Source organism: Tupaia chinensis, unplaced genomic scaffold, assembly GCF_000334495.1.
Source record: "Tupaia chinensis unplaced genomic scaffold, TupChi_1.0 Scaffold150243_1, whole genome shotgun sequence".
Classification (NCBI taxonomy): domain Eukaryota; kingdom Metazoa; phylum Chordata; class Mammalia; order Scandentia; family Tupaiidae; genus Tupaia; species Tupaia belangeri.
This window is the reverse complement of record NW_006210084.1, coordinates 1,731,774-1,749,604: the sequence shown is the minus strand read 5'-3', so window position 1 is coordinate 1,749,604 and position 17,831 is coordinate 1,731,774. Positions and strand designations below refer to the sequence as shown.

At 42.1% G+C, this 17,831-nt stretch overlaps 1 protein-coding gene across 1 annotated transcript in view; it reads left to right on the top strand.

Moving 5' to 3' along the window:
- PRPS2 (phosphoribosyl pyrophosphate synthetase 2) overlaps positions 1 to 16,299 on the top strand; it is a gene marked incomplete at its 5' end in the record, with an annotated part of 26,354 nt that extends 10,055 nt beyond the window's left edge. Inside the window, 4 exon segments of the mRNA XM_014585658.2 lie at positions 5,958 to 6,131; positions 10,794 to 10,953; positions 13,242 to 15,216; positions 15,740 to 16,299. Of these exon segments, the coding sequence (XP_014441144.1) occupies positions 5,958 to 6,131; positions 10,794 to 10,953; positions 13,242 to 13,334 (427 nt within the window).
- Between the last annotated feature and the right edge of the window lie 1,532 nt (positions 16,300 to 17,831).

The following is a 17,831-nucleotide window of genomic DNA, read 5'->3' as shown; positions in this document are numbered from 1 at the left end:
AGCTGCAGGCTGGCCTCTGGCAGCAGCAAGAAGTGGCCATGGACTGGAAGGAGACACAGATATATAAACATCAGAAGCAGAAAGTTGACTTGCAAAGAGCCCAGATGGGGAAGCATTGGGGCAGAGAGCAGCAATGTGTCAGGTCTTGTTACAGTGCGAGATGTTCACAAGTATGCCCATGCTAGGGCATTGAGGTTTGATCACACTGGTGTGATCTGCATCAGTGAGTGAGTGACATGTTAGAGTCATGTCTGCTGGAAAGGCTTTCAGTTTTCTTGGGAACATACTCAAGCCACATGGTGGTATCTGTGCTCAAACATGGCAGATTCATTGGCCCAATCTGGGAGTGATTAGAGGTGAAGAGTGGGCCAGGAGGGTTCAGGAGCATAAGATGCAGCTGGTTGTTCATAGCAGCTGCACTGAACTGTAATTCAGACACCTACAATTCACCCACTTGGAGCCTACCGCATGGTGGTAGTTAGTATTTCACAGATTTGTGCAGCCGTATTGCTATCGAAAACCACAATATTTTTATCACCCCAAAGGAAACCCATACCCATTAGCAGTCTCTCCCTATTCCCTCTTCTCCTAGCCTCTGGCAGCCACTTAATCTACCTTCTGTCTCCATGGATTTGCCTTTGCAGGACTTTTCATATGAATTGATCATATAGTTGCCCCTCCAGCTCCATGGGAGATTGGCTCCAAATGCCCTATGGATACCAATTTCCACAAATGCTAAATTCCCTTATGCAAAATGGCATGGTATTTGCATATAACCTACATACATCTTCACTTACACTTTAAATCTTCTCTAGATCACATACGTAATACAATGTAAATACTATGCAGGGGACTGTACTGTATTTTTAAAATTTGAATTATTTTTAATTGCTATGTCATTTTTTTCTGAATATTTTCGATCCATGGTCCACAGATGTGGAACCCACAAATATGTATAATACGTGGCCTTTGTGTGTCACCATACTTCTTTGTTAATCAAAGAATATTACTTTGGCAGCCGGTAACCCCAAAGAATAATACTGATAGACTGTACAAACTTGTATGGCCTTTTTTCTTTCCTGTCCCAACCCTACTTTGAAATAGATATAGATGTCGCGAGAGAGACTAAAAATATTATGCATGTCCTCGGAACCAGCAGTTAGCATAATGGCTATGTTGCTGGACTCCCATGTAGTCGACCGCAGTTCAAGTCCTGGACTTGATGGTTTAAACTCATGCCAGGCACATGTACGTGCGTGCCCAAGTTCCCAATAGGAGAATGGAGGAGAAGGGATTGTGGCGTGGCCATCCCCCCTGGGAGGTGATTTCTCTATTTCTGTCTCTCTGTCTCTCTCTGTCTTTCTGTCGCGCACGTGCCCTATAGCAAAAACCTCTCAAAAAAATATATTATGCATGTCCTTAGCAAAAATTAAAACAGTACAAAAGGTAGTGTGCCCTATTTGCTTGTTTAAACACTGCCACTCTTTTTAAATTTATGTTATTCAAATATAATAGATATAAGAGGTCTTCAGAAAGTTCATAGAAAATGCATATAATGAGAAAAATACACATGAATTTGAACTTTTTTTTGCACCAAAATGAACTCATACTTTAATTTCTCTCCGAGTTTCATAAAGTCCCCTTGTATCTTAGCAATGATTCTACAGCTGTGCAGTAGATCTGCTGTGTTGTTTTTTATAGCCGTGTAGTATTTCCTTGTGTGCATATATCCTCATCCCTAAACCAGTCCTCCGTTATCCATTTGTAGGGATTCTTGTTTGTACTCATAAAGACAGTCCTGCCACCAGTGTACTTGCTGATGTTTTAGACATGCACACAAATAGGATAATGTTCTTACAAGTGGAATTGCCAAGGCAGAGGGCATGAACCATTTTAGTTTTGATGCGCAATGCCAAGATATGGTCTTTCATAAAAGGTATACCAGTTGACAGGGCATCGAATGTGGAGGCCCATGAGTTTCTCCACAGCCTTGTACACAGTGGATGATCAGACAATCTTCCTTTCCAGGTCAGGTGAGCGACAGCTGGTATCTCTTTCTGATCATTCACGTTGCCCTAGAGAAGGGCATGTGTGGATTTCCTGTTGGAAGGTGTATTCGTACCTTCCACCTTTTGTTCCGCTGGCTGGAGGTCTTTCCGGTGGACTGTCAAGAGTTCTGCACAGACAGGAGGTCACAGCTTTGTTTCTTGTGCGTGTGTTACAGATACTCCCTCAAGTTTTGCATTTTCCCTTTTTCAAAATCTTTTTATTCTCTGTAGGACTTTTAAACCTTCTTATGTAGTCATATTTGTCTTTTCTTCATGTTATGGCTTCTGGGTTTACAAAGGATTTGCCCTTAACATTCTTCTCCTATGATATAATTTTTTTTAGAGTTGCCTTTTTCAGTCTTCCAGTTCTCCCACATGAAATTTATTTTGAAATAAAGTGTAAATAAGAATCCAACTCTTCCCCTCAGCTATCTAGTTGTTCCAAAACTATTTATTAAATAATCTAACTCTTCTTTATTGATTTGAAATAGCACCTTTTATTAAAAATTAATTTCCCCTAGCTATTTGCCAACTCCTAGTTTTATTCTTTTTTCTTTGTCAGAGGGTGTGTGCATTCTCCAGGGAGAGAGAGAGAGAAAGCACCCCTCAAAGGGGCATGACCACGCCACAGCCCCTTCTTCATTTTTGCATGCTGTCAGCATCTGGGGCACACACATACATGCACCCTGCATGTTTTTCAACCCACTGGGGCCAGGATTTGAAATACAGTTGGTCATATGGGATCTGGTTCCCAATACACTGCAAGGCCAGCCTGCCAACGCAGAGCCAACAAACCAGATTATTTCATTCTGACCCCCTTCAGAGTAGTCTCCCCCAGCCCACCCTGTGCTTTCTGCCAGGAAAGTCAGGCTTTTTAGGGCATACGTTGCACATTTTTTGTCACCTCCTTTCCATTTCCCCTACATATCAGGGTCCTCCTCCCATTCGGGAGTGTGAGTTCTCCAGCTGACAAGTCCCTCCGAGCAGCTTTGCAGGTAATACATGGCTCACACAGTTGACGTTATCTGTGGCCTCTCTACTTGATGCAGGAAGTCATATTTCACCAAACAAAACAAATCTCTGTCTGACAAATTGGAGCTTGTCACTTTAGAAAGAGCTTTGAGGCTTGACTCTTCCAGGTAAAACTTAATATCGCCACAGGAGGTCACTCTTGGGTAGTCTTTGAAGCTTGATTGGGTTGACAGTCAAGAAAAAAGAAACTGAAAGAAACATACCTACCACTGTTGAGCTATTTAAAGTTGGATGGGAAGTGGAAGAAACTAAACCAATTCAAATTTAACTTTTTTTTTCATGATTATATCATCTTTGGACATGCTCTGTAAAACCTTTGGAAAGTTAAAAAGAAGACAGTTTTAACTAGCATATCTCTACCAGTGAATAACTGAGTAATTATTCCATAAATAATGTGGTAGATTACGTATCTGTCTCTTCTGGGGGTGCCTCTACACATGCACACACAGGAAAGAATGTAAACGAGTGCTCAGAACCAACCCCTCCACTCATTCTCAAGTTTGGGAAGGGTCAGTGTCCTTCCTGTTGCCAGCTGGGCAGTAGGTTTATTTTTCATTCCTTGTTACTCCAAGGAGGAACCTGTGGCATCCCTGTGTTATACGAGGCCTATGGCCTCAGCAGGGCCCTAGGCCTACTTTCTCATCCCCTGTGTAACTGCCAGCAAAATGGGCTTATAGTCATTAGGGCTTGCAGGATTCCTCAGGGCAAGCACTTTGCTGCATGCCAGCTTCTTCTCAGGATAATCAACTTTTGCATTCTCTGCTCTGATGACTCTTCCTTCCAGCTCAGGGATATGTTTGTAAAGATAGTTTCCTTGGATTACAGTGTAATCTAGCACTGTAGTTTCTTCCACTGGGAAGGGTGATCAGACTTCCTGGCCTGCCAGAGTGCCAACGTGCACTTTAAAGATGTCACCTAGAAGTAGAGAGAGGTCTCTGGAATAAAGGTGGTCTTCCCTTGGGCCTCATCTCTTGCTTGAGACAGCAAATGTCCTTGCTGATTCTAATGTAGAAAAAGAGCATTAAGTCTTGAAAGAGGTCGCCGTATTCTCTGGTCAAAATGAAAAGCGGGTGGCTTGAAGCTGTGGAAACACTGACCAAAGAAGTTATCCACAGTTGCCACATGGCCCAGCAAGTCCACTTGTAGATGTATGCCCCAAAGACCTGAAGTCAGGGACTAAAGCACAACTTGTATGCCGGTCTTCCCAGCAGCACTCTCCACCACAGTCAAAAAGTCGAAACACCAGGTGGATGGATGAACAAAATATGCTGCGTCCACTCCATGAAATGTTATTCAGCCATAAAAAAGAGTGACATACTGGACTGGCCCCTAGCATAGAAGTCAAGCGCCTGTATGCAGGGCGCCAGATCCCACATAGCCATCATCTCGGGTGGGGCTGATCTGGCAGCAGGAGGAGAAGGTGCACAGGCCAGGCTTGGTGTGAGCCCGGGGTTTTCCTATGAAGGTGGACTTAAATGATGACACTGATTTGAAAAGTATGCCATGCATTTCATGTGACATTAAGTTGTCCCCATGCCAGTTTTCAAACTAACGATCAGTCATTGTGCAATTCAGCTGGAAGAAATATATGCTGGAAGCAATACATGAGGGACCAGTACACACACACCCTAAAACACAGGAGGATACACACATTATTTTTTAAGTACCAGCCCCATTCACAGTCCCATCCTGAGAGAGTGACCAAGAGCAGAGGGCCGTGACTGCAGTGACCAAGGACAGAGTGGGCATGCCTGTGAGAGGAATCTCCTTTCTGGGGCTGAGAAGGCAGCATGAAGGGAACAAGAGTCTTCTCTATTTTGGAGGACTTGCAACGTAGCCAGTATTTTTTCTTAATTGCAGTAAGATACATAGAACATAGAATTAACCTTTTTAACCATTAAAAAGCAATGCAATGGCATTATGTACATTCACAGTGATGTACGACTATTACATTTTTTAGTTCCATAACATTTCATTACACCAAAAGGAAAGCCTGTACCCATTAAGCATCCACTCCTATCCCTCCCTCCCCAGGCCCTGTTGAGCACTAATTTACTTTCTGTCTCTATGGATTTGCTCATTCTGGACTTTTTATATAAATGGAATTGAATATGTGACCTTTTTTTCATCTGACTCCTTTCACTTAGCGTAATGTTTACACAGTTTATCCACATTGCAGCACACGTAGGTAGGTACTTCATTCCTTTTTTTTTTTTTAATTACCAGAGGGTGCATCCACTTCCCAGGAGGTGGGAGGGGGAAGAGAGACGGAAAACTCTCCAGTGGAGCATGATCATGCCCTAACCTCTTCTCTTTCATTCATCCCTTCCATCAGGATTTTGGGCACATGTGCCCAGTATGTTTTTCAAGCTGCCAGAGCCAGGATTCAGACCATGGTTGGCTATGTGAGCATCTGCAGAGGGACTGGACTTACGGGTTCCAGGGTTTTCCTGAGCTTCAAGCACAGTGAAGCCCATTCCAAAGCCTGTGTGTTATGTGGGTGCACTCATTAGGAATTTCGTCCTCACCTTCTGCCCTGTAACCTGAGCCACTGGTAGTTCTAAATAATTCATTGTAACTGTGCCCATGATTTTTAAAACCTACCGATAAATACTAACAAATCGAATATTCATTTTTTATTCAGTGGCCAGGGTGCCCTGAACGTCACTCCAGTTGCCACAAATACAGGGTCTATCGCTAGCATATGTCCCCTGTGAATTGCATAGGGAATACCCCGGACTGTGTCTACATACCACCTGAGACAGGATTCTTTCCATTATCTTAAGTGTGGTTGCGTGCTATGTTCTTAACATACTATTTTAAGGAAAAGTTTTTGTAGTTGACTATATTAACATGCTCATTTGCATCTTTACACAGGGTCACATCAATTGCAGACAGGCTAAATGTGGAATTTGCTTTGATTCACAAGGAGAGAAAGAAAGCAAATGAAGTGGACCGGATGGTTCTAGTGGGCGATGTTAAGGACCGTGTGGCTATCCTCGTGGATGACATGGCCGACACATGTGGCACTATCTGCCACGCTGCGGACAAGTATGTGAGACAGTTTAAGAAAGCTCTAAGAAGGGAACAGATATCAGCGTTTAAAAAATGGGCCTGTTGAGACCAGCACAGTTATGTCACTGGACTCCCACATGGCAGACCATGATTTGAGTCTCAGACCTGGAGGCTTTAAACTCACGCCGAGTGTGTGTGTGTGTGTGTGTGTGTGTGTGTGTGTGTATGTTTTTTTTTTTTTAATTACCAGAGGGTGCATCCACTTCCCAGGAGGTGGGAGGGGGAAGAGAGACGGAAAACTCTCCAGTGGAGCATGATCATGCCCTAACCTCTTCTCTTTCATTCATCCCTTCCATCAGGATTTTGGGCACATGTGCCCAGTATGTTTTTCAAGCTGCCAGAGCCAGGATTCAGACCATGGTTGGCTATGTGAGCATCTGCAGAGGGACTGGACTTACGGGTTCCAGGGTTTTCCTGAGCTTCAAGCACAGTGAAGCCCATTCCAAAGCCTGTGTGTTATGTGGGTGCACTCATTAGGAATTTCGTCCTCACCTTCTGCCCTGTAACCTGAGCCACTGGTAGTTCTAAATAATTCATTGTAACTGTGCCCATGATTTTTAAAACCTACCGATAAATACTAACAAATCGAATATTCATTTTTTATTCAGTGGCCAGGGTGCCCTGAACGTCACTCCAGTTGCCACAAATACAGGGTCTATCGCTAGCATATGTCCCCTGTGAATTGCATAGGGAATACCCCGGACTGTGTCTACATACCACCTGAGACAGGATTCTTTCCATTATCTTAAGTGTGGTTGCGTGCTATGTTCTTAACATACTATTTTAAGGAAAAGTTTTTGTAGTTGACTATATTAACATGCTCATTTGCATCTTTACACAGGGTCACATCAATTGCAGACAGGCTAAATGTGGAATTTGCTTTGATTCACAAGGAGAGAAAGAAAGCAAATGAAGTGGACCGGATGGTTCTAGTGGGCGATGTTAAGGACCGTGTGGCTATCCTCGTGGATGACATGGCCGACACATGTGGCACTATCTGCCACGCTGCGGACAAGTATGTGAGACAGTTTAAGAAAGCTCTAAGAAGGGAACAGATATCAGCGTTTAAAAAATGGGCCTGTTGAGACCAGCACAGTTATGTCACTGGACTCCCACATGGCAGACCATGATTTGAGTCTCAGACCTGGAGGCTTTAAACTCACGCCGAGTGTGTGTGTGTGTGTGTGTGTGTGTGTGTGTGTGTATGTGTGTATGCCCAAAATCCTGAGAGGAGAATGGAGGAGAAGGGATTGCATTATGGCCACCCCCCCTGGGGGGTGGTTTCTCACTTTCTGTGTTTCCGTCTCTCTAGTGAGTACATGCACCCTATAGCAAAAAAAAAAATCCTTAAAAAAAAATTGGGCTTGTTTCTCCCAATTATTTCTGATTACTTGGCAGTGGCATCATAAACCAAAGGAGACTCTAGGCCCACTTATTTTTTTATCATTTTTTACTTTATTTTTTAAGAATTTTTTTTTCTTTTTAAGTTTACTTATTCTGTGAGTGAAAGAGACATAGAGAGATAATTCCCCCAATAGAGTCTTGATGTCACTGTCCACTCCTAGTTTCAGCCAGTCTAGAACATGGGCACACACATGCCCGGCATACTCAGAGAGGTCTCCAAATGTGAACCTGAAGCCCTCCCATGTGGGTCAGCCTCACAGAGCTGTGTTTCCTCCCACACCACCATTGGGTCCTATTATTTTCTTGGCAGAAAGGAACCTGTGTGCCTATCCATTTTCTGGAATGCACTCTTAGTATAATTTTAAAGGGTGCAGGGAAGGTGCTTCCCGTCAAGCTGAATACAGAAGGAAAGAGTTTTGGGGGCTTTTTTGGGTCCTTGCTGCCTTCTGCTCAGCGTTCACCCCACCCTCCTCAGCCACATCGGTCTCTGGAGGATGCAGAACTACACGGTCTGCTCTAGGACACCACTGCCCAGCCATGCACAGCTGTGGAGAGCTTGGAATGTGGCCAATCCGACTTGAGATGTGCTGAAAATCTATAGTACACATCAGGTTTTAAAGAATTAGTAGGAAACAGAATGTAAACATCTCATCAATGTTTGATGGCTGGCCCTAGAGCTTACTGGTTGAGGGAGCCAGATCCCACATGGCCAACCGTGGTTTGAATCCCAGCCCTGGTGGCTTAAGAAACATGCCAGGCACATGTGTATGTGTGTCCAAAATCCCAACAGGATGGAGAATTGGAGAAGGGATTCCAGTGTGACCACACCCTATTAGGGGAGTGCTTTATCCCTTTCTCTCTCTGGTGAGCATACATGCCCTCAGGCAATTAAAGAATGTAATAGGAAGTACAATAATGTTTTCATTGGTTACACATCAAAATGATACTTTGACTATATTGGTTTAAACCAAACCTGTCAAAACAGGAGCATTTTGCTTTCTGGAGGACATTTGGCAATGTTTCCAAACATTTTTGGTTACCAAAACTGAGGGGAGGTGACTTGCTAGTGGGTAGAGGACAGGGATGCTGTTAAATTTTTCTATAATGCACAGAAACAGCCCCCACAATCAAGAATTACCCAGGCCCAGATGACAAGGTTGATTATCCTTGATTTAATTACACATAAAGTGTTGGCCCAGACGTGGTGCAGGCAGTAGGGAGCTGCTGTGTAATAGTGGAGCCATATGGGAAGGTCTCAGGTTCAGATCCTGTGTTGACCTAAACACACCGGGTGTACCTGCAGGTATGCCCGTGATCTCCACATGGCAGACCATGATTTGAGTCTCAGACCTGGAGGCTTTAAACTCACGCCGAGTGTGTGTGTGTGTGTGTGTGTGTGTGTGTGTGTGTATGTGTGTATGCCCAAAATCCTGAGAGGAGAATGGAGGAGAAGGGATTGCATTATGGCCACCCCCCCTGGGGGGTGGTTTCTCACTTTCTGTGTTTCCGTCTCTCTAGTGAGTACATGCACCCTATAGCAAAAAAAAAAATCCTTAAAAAAAAATTGGGCTTGTTTCTCCCAATTATTTCTGATTACTTGGCAGTGGCATCATAAACCAAAGGAGACTCTAGGCCCACTTATTTTTTTATCATTTTTTACTTTATTTTTTAAGAATTTTTTTTTCTTTTTAAGTTTACTTATTCTGTGAGTGAAAGAGACATAGAGAGATAATTCCCCCAATAGAGTCTTGATGTCACTGTCCACTCCTAGTTTCAGCCAGTCTAGAACATGGGCACACACATGCCCGGCATACTCAGAGAGGTCTCCAAATGTGAACCTGAAGCCCTCCCATGTGGGTCAGCCTCACAGAGCTGTGTTTCCTCCCACACCACCATTGGGTCCTATTATTTTCTTGGCAGAAAGGAACCTGTGTGCCTATCCATTTTCTGGAATGCACTCTTAGTATAATTTTAAAGGGTGCAGGGAAGGTGCTTCCCGTCAAGCTGAATACAGAAGGAAAGAGTTTTGGGGGCTTTTTTGGGTCCTTGCTGCCTTCTGCTCAGCGTTCACCCCACCCTCCTCAGCCACATCGGTCTCTGGAGGATGCAGAACTACACGGTCTGCTCTAGGACACCACTGCCCAGCCATGCACAGCTGTGGAGAGCTTGGAATGTGGCCAATCCGACTTGAGATGTGCTGAAAATCTATAGTACACATCAGGTTTTAAAGAATTAGTAGGAAACAGAATGTAAACATCTCATCAATGTTTGATGGCTGGCCCTAGAGCTTACTGGTTGAGGGAGCCAGATCCCACATGGCCAACCGTGGTTTGAATCCCAGCCCTGGTGGCTTAAGAAACATGCCAGGCACATGTGTATGTGTGTCCAAAATCCCAACAGGATGGAGAATTGGAGAAGGGATTCCAGTGTGACCACACCCTATTAGGGGAGTGCTTTATCCCTTTCTCTCTCTGGTGAGCATACATGCCCTCAGGCAATTAAAGAATGTAATAGGAAGTACAATAATGTTTTCATTGGTTACACATCAAAATGATACTTTGACTATATTGGTTTAAACCAAACCTGTCAAAACAGGAGCATTTTGCTTTCTGGAGGACATTTGGCAATGTTTCCAAACATTTTTGGTTACCAAAACTGAGGGGAGGTGACTTGCTAGTGGGTAGAGGACAGGGATGCTGTTAAATTTTTCTATAATGCACAGAAACAGCCCCCACAATCAAGAATTACCCAGGCCCAGATGACAAGGTTGATTATCCTTGATTTAATTACACATAAAGTGTTGGCCCAGACGTGGTGCAGGCAGTAGGGAGCTGCTGTGTAATAGTGGAGCCATATGGGAAGGTCTCAGGTTCAGATCCTGTGTTGACCTAAACACACCGGGTGTACCTGCAGGTATGCCCGTGATCTTAGCCAGATAGAAGACTGAGGGAGAATTGTGGTGTGACAGGACTCTTATCAGTGGCATTGCTTGTGTGCATGCTCTCTCTCTCTCTCTCTCATTAAAGAAACAAATTTTAAAAAACATACAGAGTGCATTGCTGATACACACCTTTAAAATGTCTATTTCAAGCTAATAACTGTAAATGAGATTTGTTTCATCTTCCTGTATGGAACACACTTTTGGCTTGTTAGACTACTGTGGAAGAGTTCATACTTGGGGAGAGTATTTCAAGGATGTTTGTGTATACTTAATTTTTATCTTCTGTTTTACAGGTTACTCTCTGCTGGAGCCACCAAAGTTTATGCTATCCTTACCCATGGGATCTTCTCTGGGCCAGCTATTTCCAGAATAAATAATGCTGCCTTTGAAGCTGTTGTTGTTACCAACACCATCCCTCAAGAGGATAAAATGAAACACTGCTCCAAGATTCAGGTACTGTCTACACTGCAGGCAGAAGCAAGCTGCGAGGCACCTATTTCAGGTCCCTAGAACTAGTTTCAAACTTTCTATATGTGACCGTATACTAAAGCAGACACAGGCAGAGGCTGTAGTTTCTCCTAACGACAGAGTATAAATTACAGTGGATCCCTGGGAAAGGCCAGGGCCAGCAGAGGTCAGCGTTCACTGTTCAGAAATAGTGAGTAGACCAAAAGCACAATTGGAAAAACAGTTAAGAAGCAGGGTGTGTTAACGTTAAATATAGAATTACCAGGTGATTTGACAGTTCCACCCCTAGGTATCAAGTTAGAACTTGTGTACAGCTGTTTCAAAGCAGCACTATTCAAACTAACCAATTGTGGAAATGCCCAAATGTCCATCAGTAGATGACTAGATAATGAATGTGGTCTGTTGCTACGTGGGAAATTTTTTTAAGTTTATCTGTTTCTTCCATGAGTGAGATAGAGAGAGACAGAAACAGAGAAACAAGCACCTCCAATAGGGTTCTCACATCATGATCCATCCCTAGCCCCAGCCAGCATGGGGATGTGCACACCCGGCATACCCAGGAAGGACTCTATACTTGAACCCAGAACCTTCCCATGTGGATCAGCCCCACAGAGCCCTGCATTACTACTGCACTACCATCTGGCCCCTATAAATGAATACTATTAAACCTTAAGAAGGGAGAAAATTCTGATACGTGCTGCAGCATGGATGAACCTTGAAAACATTATGCTAAGTAGAAAAAAAACACCTACAAAAGGAGGAATATTGTTTGCACTCATGTAAAGTACCCAAAATAGGAAAAATCATAGAGACAGGAAATAAAGTGATGGTGGAGGGGAGGGGAGTTAGTGTTTAATGGGTATACAGCTTCTGTCTGAAATGATACAAAAGTTCTAGAAACAGATAATGGTGGTGGTTATACAACATTGGAAATGTATTAATGCCACTGAATTGTATACAGAGGACTCAAAAAGTTCATGCAAAAATTGAATTAAAGTATGAGTTTATTTTGGTGTAAAAATAATGAAATCTTCATATACACATTTTCATGAGCTTTTTGAAGATTCCCTCATACTTAGAAATGACAAAAATTGGCAGATTTTGGGATAAGCACACACATGGGTTAGCAGAGCTTTGCTCCTCCATAGCCCCTCTGACTAGGTGCCTACAGGCCCTCAGAAAGCTGGTAGTTAATAATCTCTTGGTACCTGCGGGCCTGTAATTTGTCAAAAAGGTCCAGGTTCCCATTTTGTCCATATGTTGCAGTGAACCTCAGTTTGTCATTTCAGCGCTTGAAGCCTCAGTTCCCATCAGTTTAATATGAAGGTGGGTCATGATCTACTTCATGATTTCTTTCTTTCTTTTTTTTTTTTTTTTGTTTTTGGAGAGGTTTTTGCTACAGGGTGTGTGGTGCACTCGCCAGAGAGACAGAGGGAGACAGAAAGCCCCCCAGGGGGATGGCCACGCTGCAATCCCTTCTCCATTCTCCTCTCAGGATCTTGGGCACACACGCTCACATGCCCGGTGTGAGTTTAAGCCACCTGGTCCAGGACTGGAACGGTAGTCAACTACATGGGAGTTCAGCGACATAGCCATTACGCCAACTGCTGGTCCCTACTTCATGATTTCTAACCCTAATTGGCAGTAGTTCAGGTTGGGAGTTGGCCAACCATTGCCCGCAGGCCAGATCCCGCCCATCATCAGTCTTTATAACTAAAGTTTTATTGGAACACAGCCATGCCCAGTCATTTATGTGTAGCCATAGCAACTTTCATGCTAGCTACAATGGCAGAGTTGAGTGTTGGTGATAGAGACTGGCCTACAAAGCCAAAAATATCAACTCTCTGGTCTTCTATAGAAAAATTAGTTTGCTAACTGCTTGGTGAGATGGTCACAGTTGTACTTTTAAATGCCACCATCATTGCCTTTTCCGAAACAAAGAGAAAAACTTTTCAAAAATGATGGAATAAAATTATAATAATTTTAAAACAACAAATGCCTCCAAGAGAAGAGTGTCTCTGGTTAACAGCAGCCCTGAAAAGCCTTTGACTGTTTGCACTGAAAACTTTCCTTCCAGGACCCTGTCCAGGTTGGATTTACCAAGCTGTCATTTGAACACAGACCCGAAAGCTGTAAGAAATGGGTGTAGGCACTTTTGATGGTAACACATCATGTGTGCTAGACACATTGTTTCTAGACTTTCTGACTTTTCAGTTTTTAAGGAAATGTCATTTAGCTGTCCCATTCTCTTCCCTTTTCTCATTGGCATTTAGGTGATTGACATTTCAATGATCCTGGCTGAGGCGATCCGCAGGACCCACAATGGTGAATCCGTGTCGTATCTGTTCAGTCACGTCCCACTATAAACCCGGAATCTGAAGTGGAAAGCAAGATGACTCTGACGTCTCACTTGATTTTGTTTGCCTAGTTTTTTAGCTTTAGGACTCAGCAATGATAAGATAATCACTGGCAAAAGCATCAGGTCTTTGTACTGAGATTCATTGTTTCTCTTTATAAAGCTCAAGATCACTTATTTCCAGTTTTAAGGGGGATGGTGGTGGTTATTTGGTGTTTAAGTAAACTATCTTAAGTGAGAAACGTTTTTGTCAATTTGACTTGTTAGGTGACCTTTTCCTTTGTTCTGTTAGTACTTTGAGGCAGCAACTTTTACGTATATAATTCCATTGTGGAAGCTGATAGTTTATATATTTTGAGGTTGCCAAAGGTGACTTCAGATTAAAGCCTTCTGTATAAATGTATAATGATAATGCCTATGGACATTTGGGTAAAACCCTGTATAGAATTAGCCCTTCCAAGTGAACCCTAGAAAATTTTTAATACCATAAATTTTGATTTTTCTTTTTTTTCTTTTTTTTGGCAACTCACTTTCAAATAAACTACCTTGATTATTATGCTTAATTTGGACCAAATTATATTTAGCTTCAGATGACCACTGGCACTTTTTTTTTTATAAACATTAGATGTATCAGAGGCAATGTAGTTCTGTCATTTTTTACTACCACTTATGAAACATAACTATCACTTTCCTGAAATGCCATATCTTAAAATTCTGAAATTATGTTCAGCAATCATGTTGATCTAGAAATCACTTTGAGATAGTCGCTGAGCTCACTGTCACATTGGTGCTCTCCTCTGACCATCTCAGACAGACAGGCCTTTGAAATGCACCCCATATCCCATCATCTTGTTCGTTTACATACTGTTAGCTATAGCTTTCACTTTGTAATTTTCCCCAATAATTCATGTTGCAGATTCCCACCAAAATAATGACTCCCTTCAGTCCCCTCACATTTTCTAGTCTTATCATTATTTTGCTCTTGACATAAAAAGGTAACTTTTTATGAATGCCACCAACTGTGTAGTTAAGCATTATTTCATTAATTATGATTAAATGTTCTTTCGCCCTTTGTAATCAGAAGTAAAAGTCTTAAGCACCTGATTACTTTAACCAAAGCTATTACATTAAAAAATGTAGGTAGGAGAGGCCTATGAAAAAATATAAGTAAACAGAGGTTGTTCCATGAAGATCATGTTGAAAGGTGACTCAGTGGTGGTGGAGGGGAAAGGCACTGAGGAAAGACTTCTCCAAGGGTTGGCTGGTTGCAGCAGCCCCCTAACTCTGTGAATTTTATTACATGCACATAGGTGAACAACCAGCTGAATTCTTTGGCCCCCACAGAAGAGAACTTGCCTACATAGACAAAGCCTAAAAATAATAAACGGCAACCTCTCCCTTCTGCTGAGTCTTAAAATTAGTAGAAAATGAATTCTCTGATCTAAATTCCACAGGCAAAAAAGCAAATCTTATGTAGGTCATTATCAGACTTGAACAGCAATCTTTAGGATTTCAAACTTCACTAGAGCATAAGCTGAATTGAAGTCAGAAAGTATTCTAATTGTTGCAGAAACTAGCATTTTGATGTACCTTGAAATGGCTTTTGAGAAAAATGTAACTTGGTAAAGTAAGCTGTGCAGTACAGATTGACTATATCTAGAAAGAATTGACTTGAGATGTGTAAAGAGCTTATTTTCATGCAATGTGATTTTTATCTTTGATAAGTGTGTGACATCTGTATTTTTGGGAATGTCTATGCCTGTATGAAATGAAGATATAGTTGTAAACACACATACGTAGACAGCCTGACATACAATGTGTCAGTTTAGACATCCCGACATGACTAAAGCTCGTTGATTTAAAAGTAATCATTTCATCTGTTATAGTCTAAGGTGTATAGAGCTAGTTTTAAAATAATGATCTTCAGATAAAAACACATGCACTGTCTTTCTTTGAGTTAAGAACTAATGATTTCTATCATTATGTAGCCCTCCTTTTTTATTGTAAAGTACTTCTGAACACATTCATTAACTAATAGGCTGGATTTAGCTATACACAGTGGAAATTCATACCTTAACTATTTGATAGTTTCAGTTCAACCAAAGGGACAATGATGGCCTCATGAGTAGCTTACTTCCAGAACTTACACATTCCTTGCTGCTCATAGTGTGGAAACTGAAGTGAGACCCCAAATCTATCAGTCCTGTCCAACTCTACTGAACTATCTAGCAAAAAGGGGAGTCAGAGAAATATGAATATACCAAAGTTGTTGAGCCTCCAACTTATACTAGTCAACTTAAAGATATTCATGTGGAAACTTTGCTTCTTAGATACAGTGCCAGCTAGATTCAGGAATATATAATTTGCAGTGCTTGCATTGGTTTAGAATTTAGGATTCAAAGATCCTTCTCTAAGGTGTATAGAGCTAGTTTTAAAATAATGATCTTCAGATAAAAACACATGCACTGTCTTTCTTTGAGTTAAGAACTAATGATTTCTATCATTATGTAGCCCTCCTTTTTTATTGTAAAGTACTTCTGAACACATTCATTAACTAATAGGCTGGATTTAGCTATACACAGTGGAAATTCATACCTTAACTATTTGATAGTTTCAGTTCAACCAAAGGGACAATGATGGCCTCATGAGTAGCTTACTTCCAGAACTTACACATTCCTTGCTGCTCATAGTGTGGAAACTGAAGTGAGACCCCAAATCTATCAGTCCTGTCCAACTCTACTGAACTATCTAGCAAAAAGGGGAGTCAGAGAAATATGAATATACCAAAGTTGTTGAGCCTCCAACTTATACTAGTCAACTTAAAGATATTCATGTGGAAACTTTGCTTCTTAGATACAGTGCCAGCTAGATTCAGGAATATATAATTTGCAGTGCTTGCATTGGTTTAGAATTTAGGATTCAAAGATCCTTCAGCATTGTACTAGAACATTTCAATAAAATCATACTGACTACTACTTTCGCTCACGGTCGGTATCATTACTGTGGAGTGCTGTGTTTTGACAGTGATGTGTTGACACAGTACCTGACAATGTTTGCTACTTTCTGATAGCCCAGCATGCAAAACTGCAGAAAAGCCAGGAATTAACTGAAGTCCACTCTCACCATTTTGAAAATAAACACCTTCCTTTCCAAAGGACTTAGTAGCAATCTCCTTTCCCCAAAGCATGACAGCTGTGACACATAAGGTAACCAAGTTGATAATTCTGGATGTTCCCTATAAAACTAAAAACTGCACAGTGGGTTCACACATGAAAGTAAGGATTCCAACATTCATGTATGGGAGCAGACCACACATTAACGCAGGCCACATAAAAGTTGTTCATGTGCTTTGATTTCAGAAGCACGAAGAAGGATTCCTGTCCCTGTAGAACACCTCCCTGTTCAGTGATGCTTTGTTACCTTTGTGCGGACAGAGTAAATGTATAATTATGTTCCCTGGTAGTGCTCAGCTTTAAAGTATAACACTGAGTGGCAACATATGGTCTTAAAGTCACACTGAAATATAGAGAACTACAACCAGGCCTAACTGAGGAAAAAAGGTTGATCACAGTGCGAGAGAACATGATGGAATGTATGAGAAAGAAGGAGGGAAGTGAACAAGAGGTAGAAGCTGGTAACACTTTACCAGCTTTACAGTTTCACCTAATATGTGTCACACCTTCCCATGGTTTGTCGTACATATTCCATTGGCTGGACTAACCAGACAGGGTAAGTGGGAAAGGCAAAGATGAAGTACTAATGGGTTCAGGGGATTGAATAAGGCAGGAGAAATCACAAAGGGCTTGGTAAAGGAACCATGATGAGAGATGGTATTTCATGGTAGAATTTCCCAGCGCCTGATGGCTGTGTTCTAGCATGGACTGAGGCAGGATAGTACAGGGTGTTTTATACCTAGTGTCAGAACAAGGGTATCCAATGAAGACAGGAGTTGGGGGCTGAGACATACTACCATAGCCATCATCTAAGTAGATTGGAGAAGTCAGCCAAAGTATTTGTCCTACATTAGTATCTCTGTATACCCCCAAGAAAACATCCCTCCACCCTTTTTCTGCCCTTGCTTTCCAAGAACACATTCTGGATGATTTGCATCATTGGATTATTTGACCTCTATTTTCTCTTCTATAGGAAAATGATGCTCAGAAACAGACAACGCCACTACCAGAGTTAAACAAAATAACACAACTCTGGGGCCACAGTTAAGCGCTACACAGAATAGGCTATATTCCACCTGGCTGAATATGGTTGAATTCCTAGCTCTGGTGCTTGACAATGAATGTGCCTGGAATCCTGACAGGTTGGAGAACTAAAGGAGGAAGGATTATAACATGACCAGGCCCTGTGAGGAATGCTTTCTCTTTCTCTCTCTCACTCACACACACATGCCCTCTGGCATTAAAAAAAATAATAAAAAACCCACTTTGGCTGGTTGCTTAACCCTGATGTGCCTCAGTTTCCTTATGTGAAATGGGCATAGCAGTGGTACTTC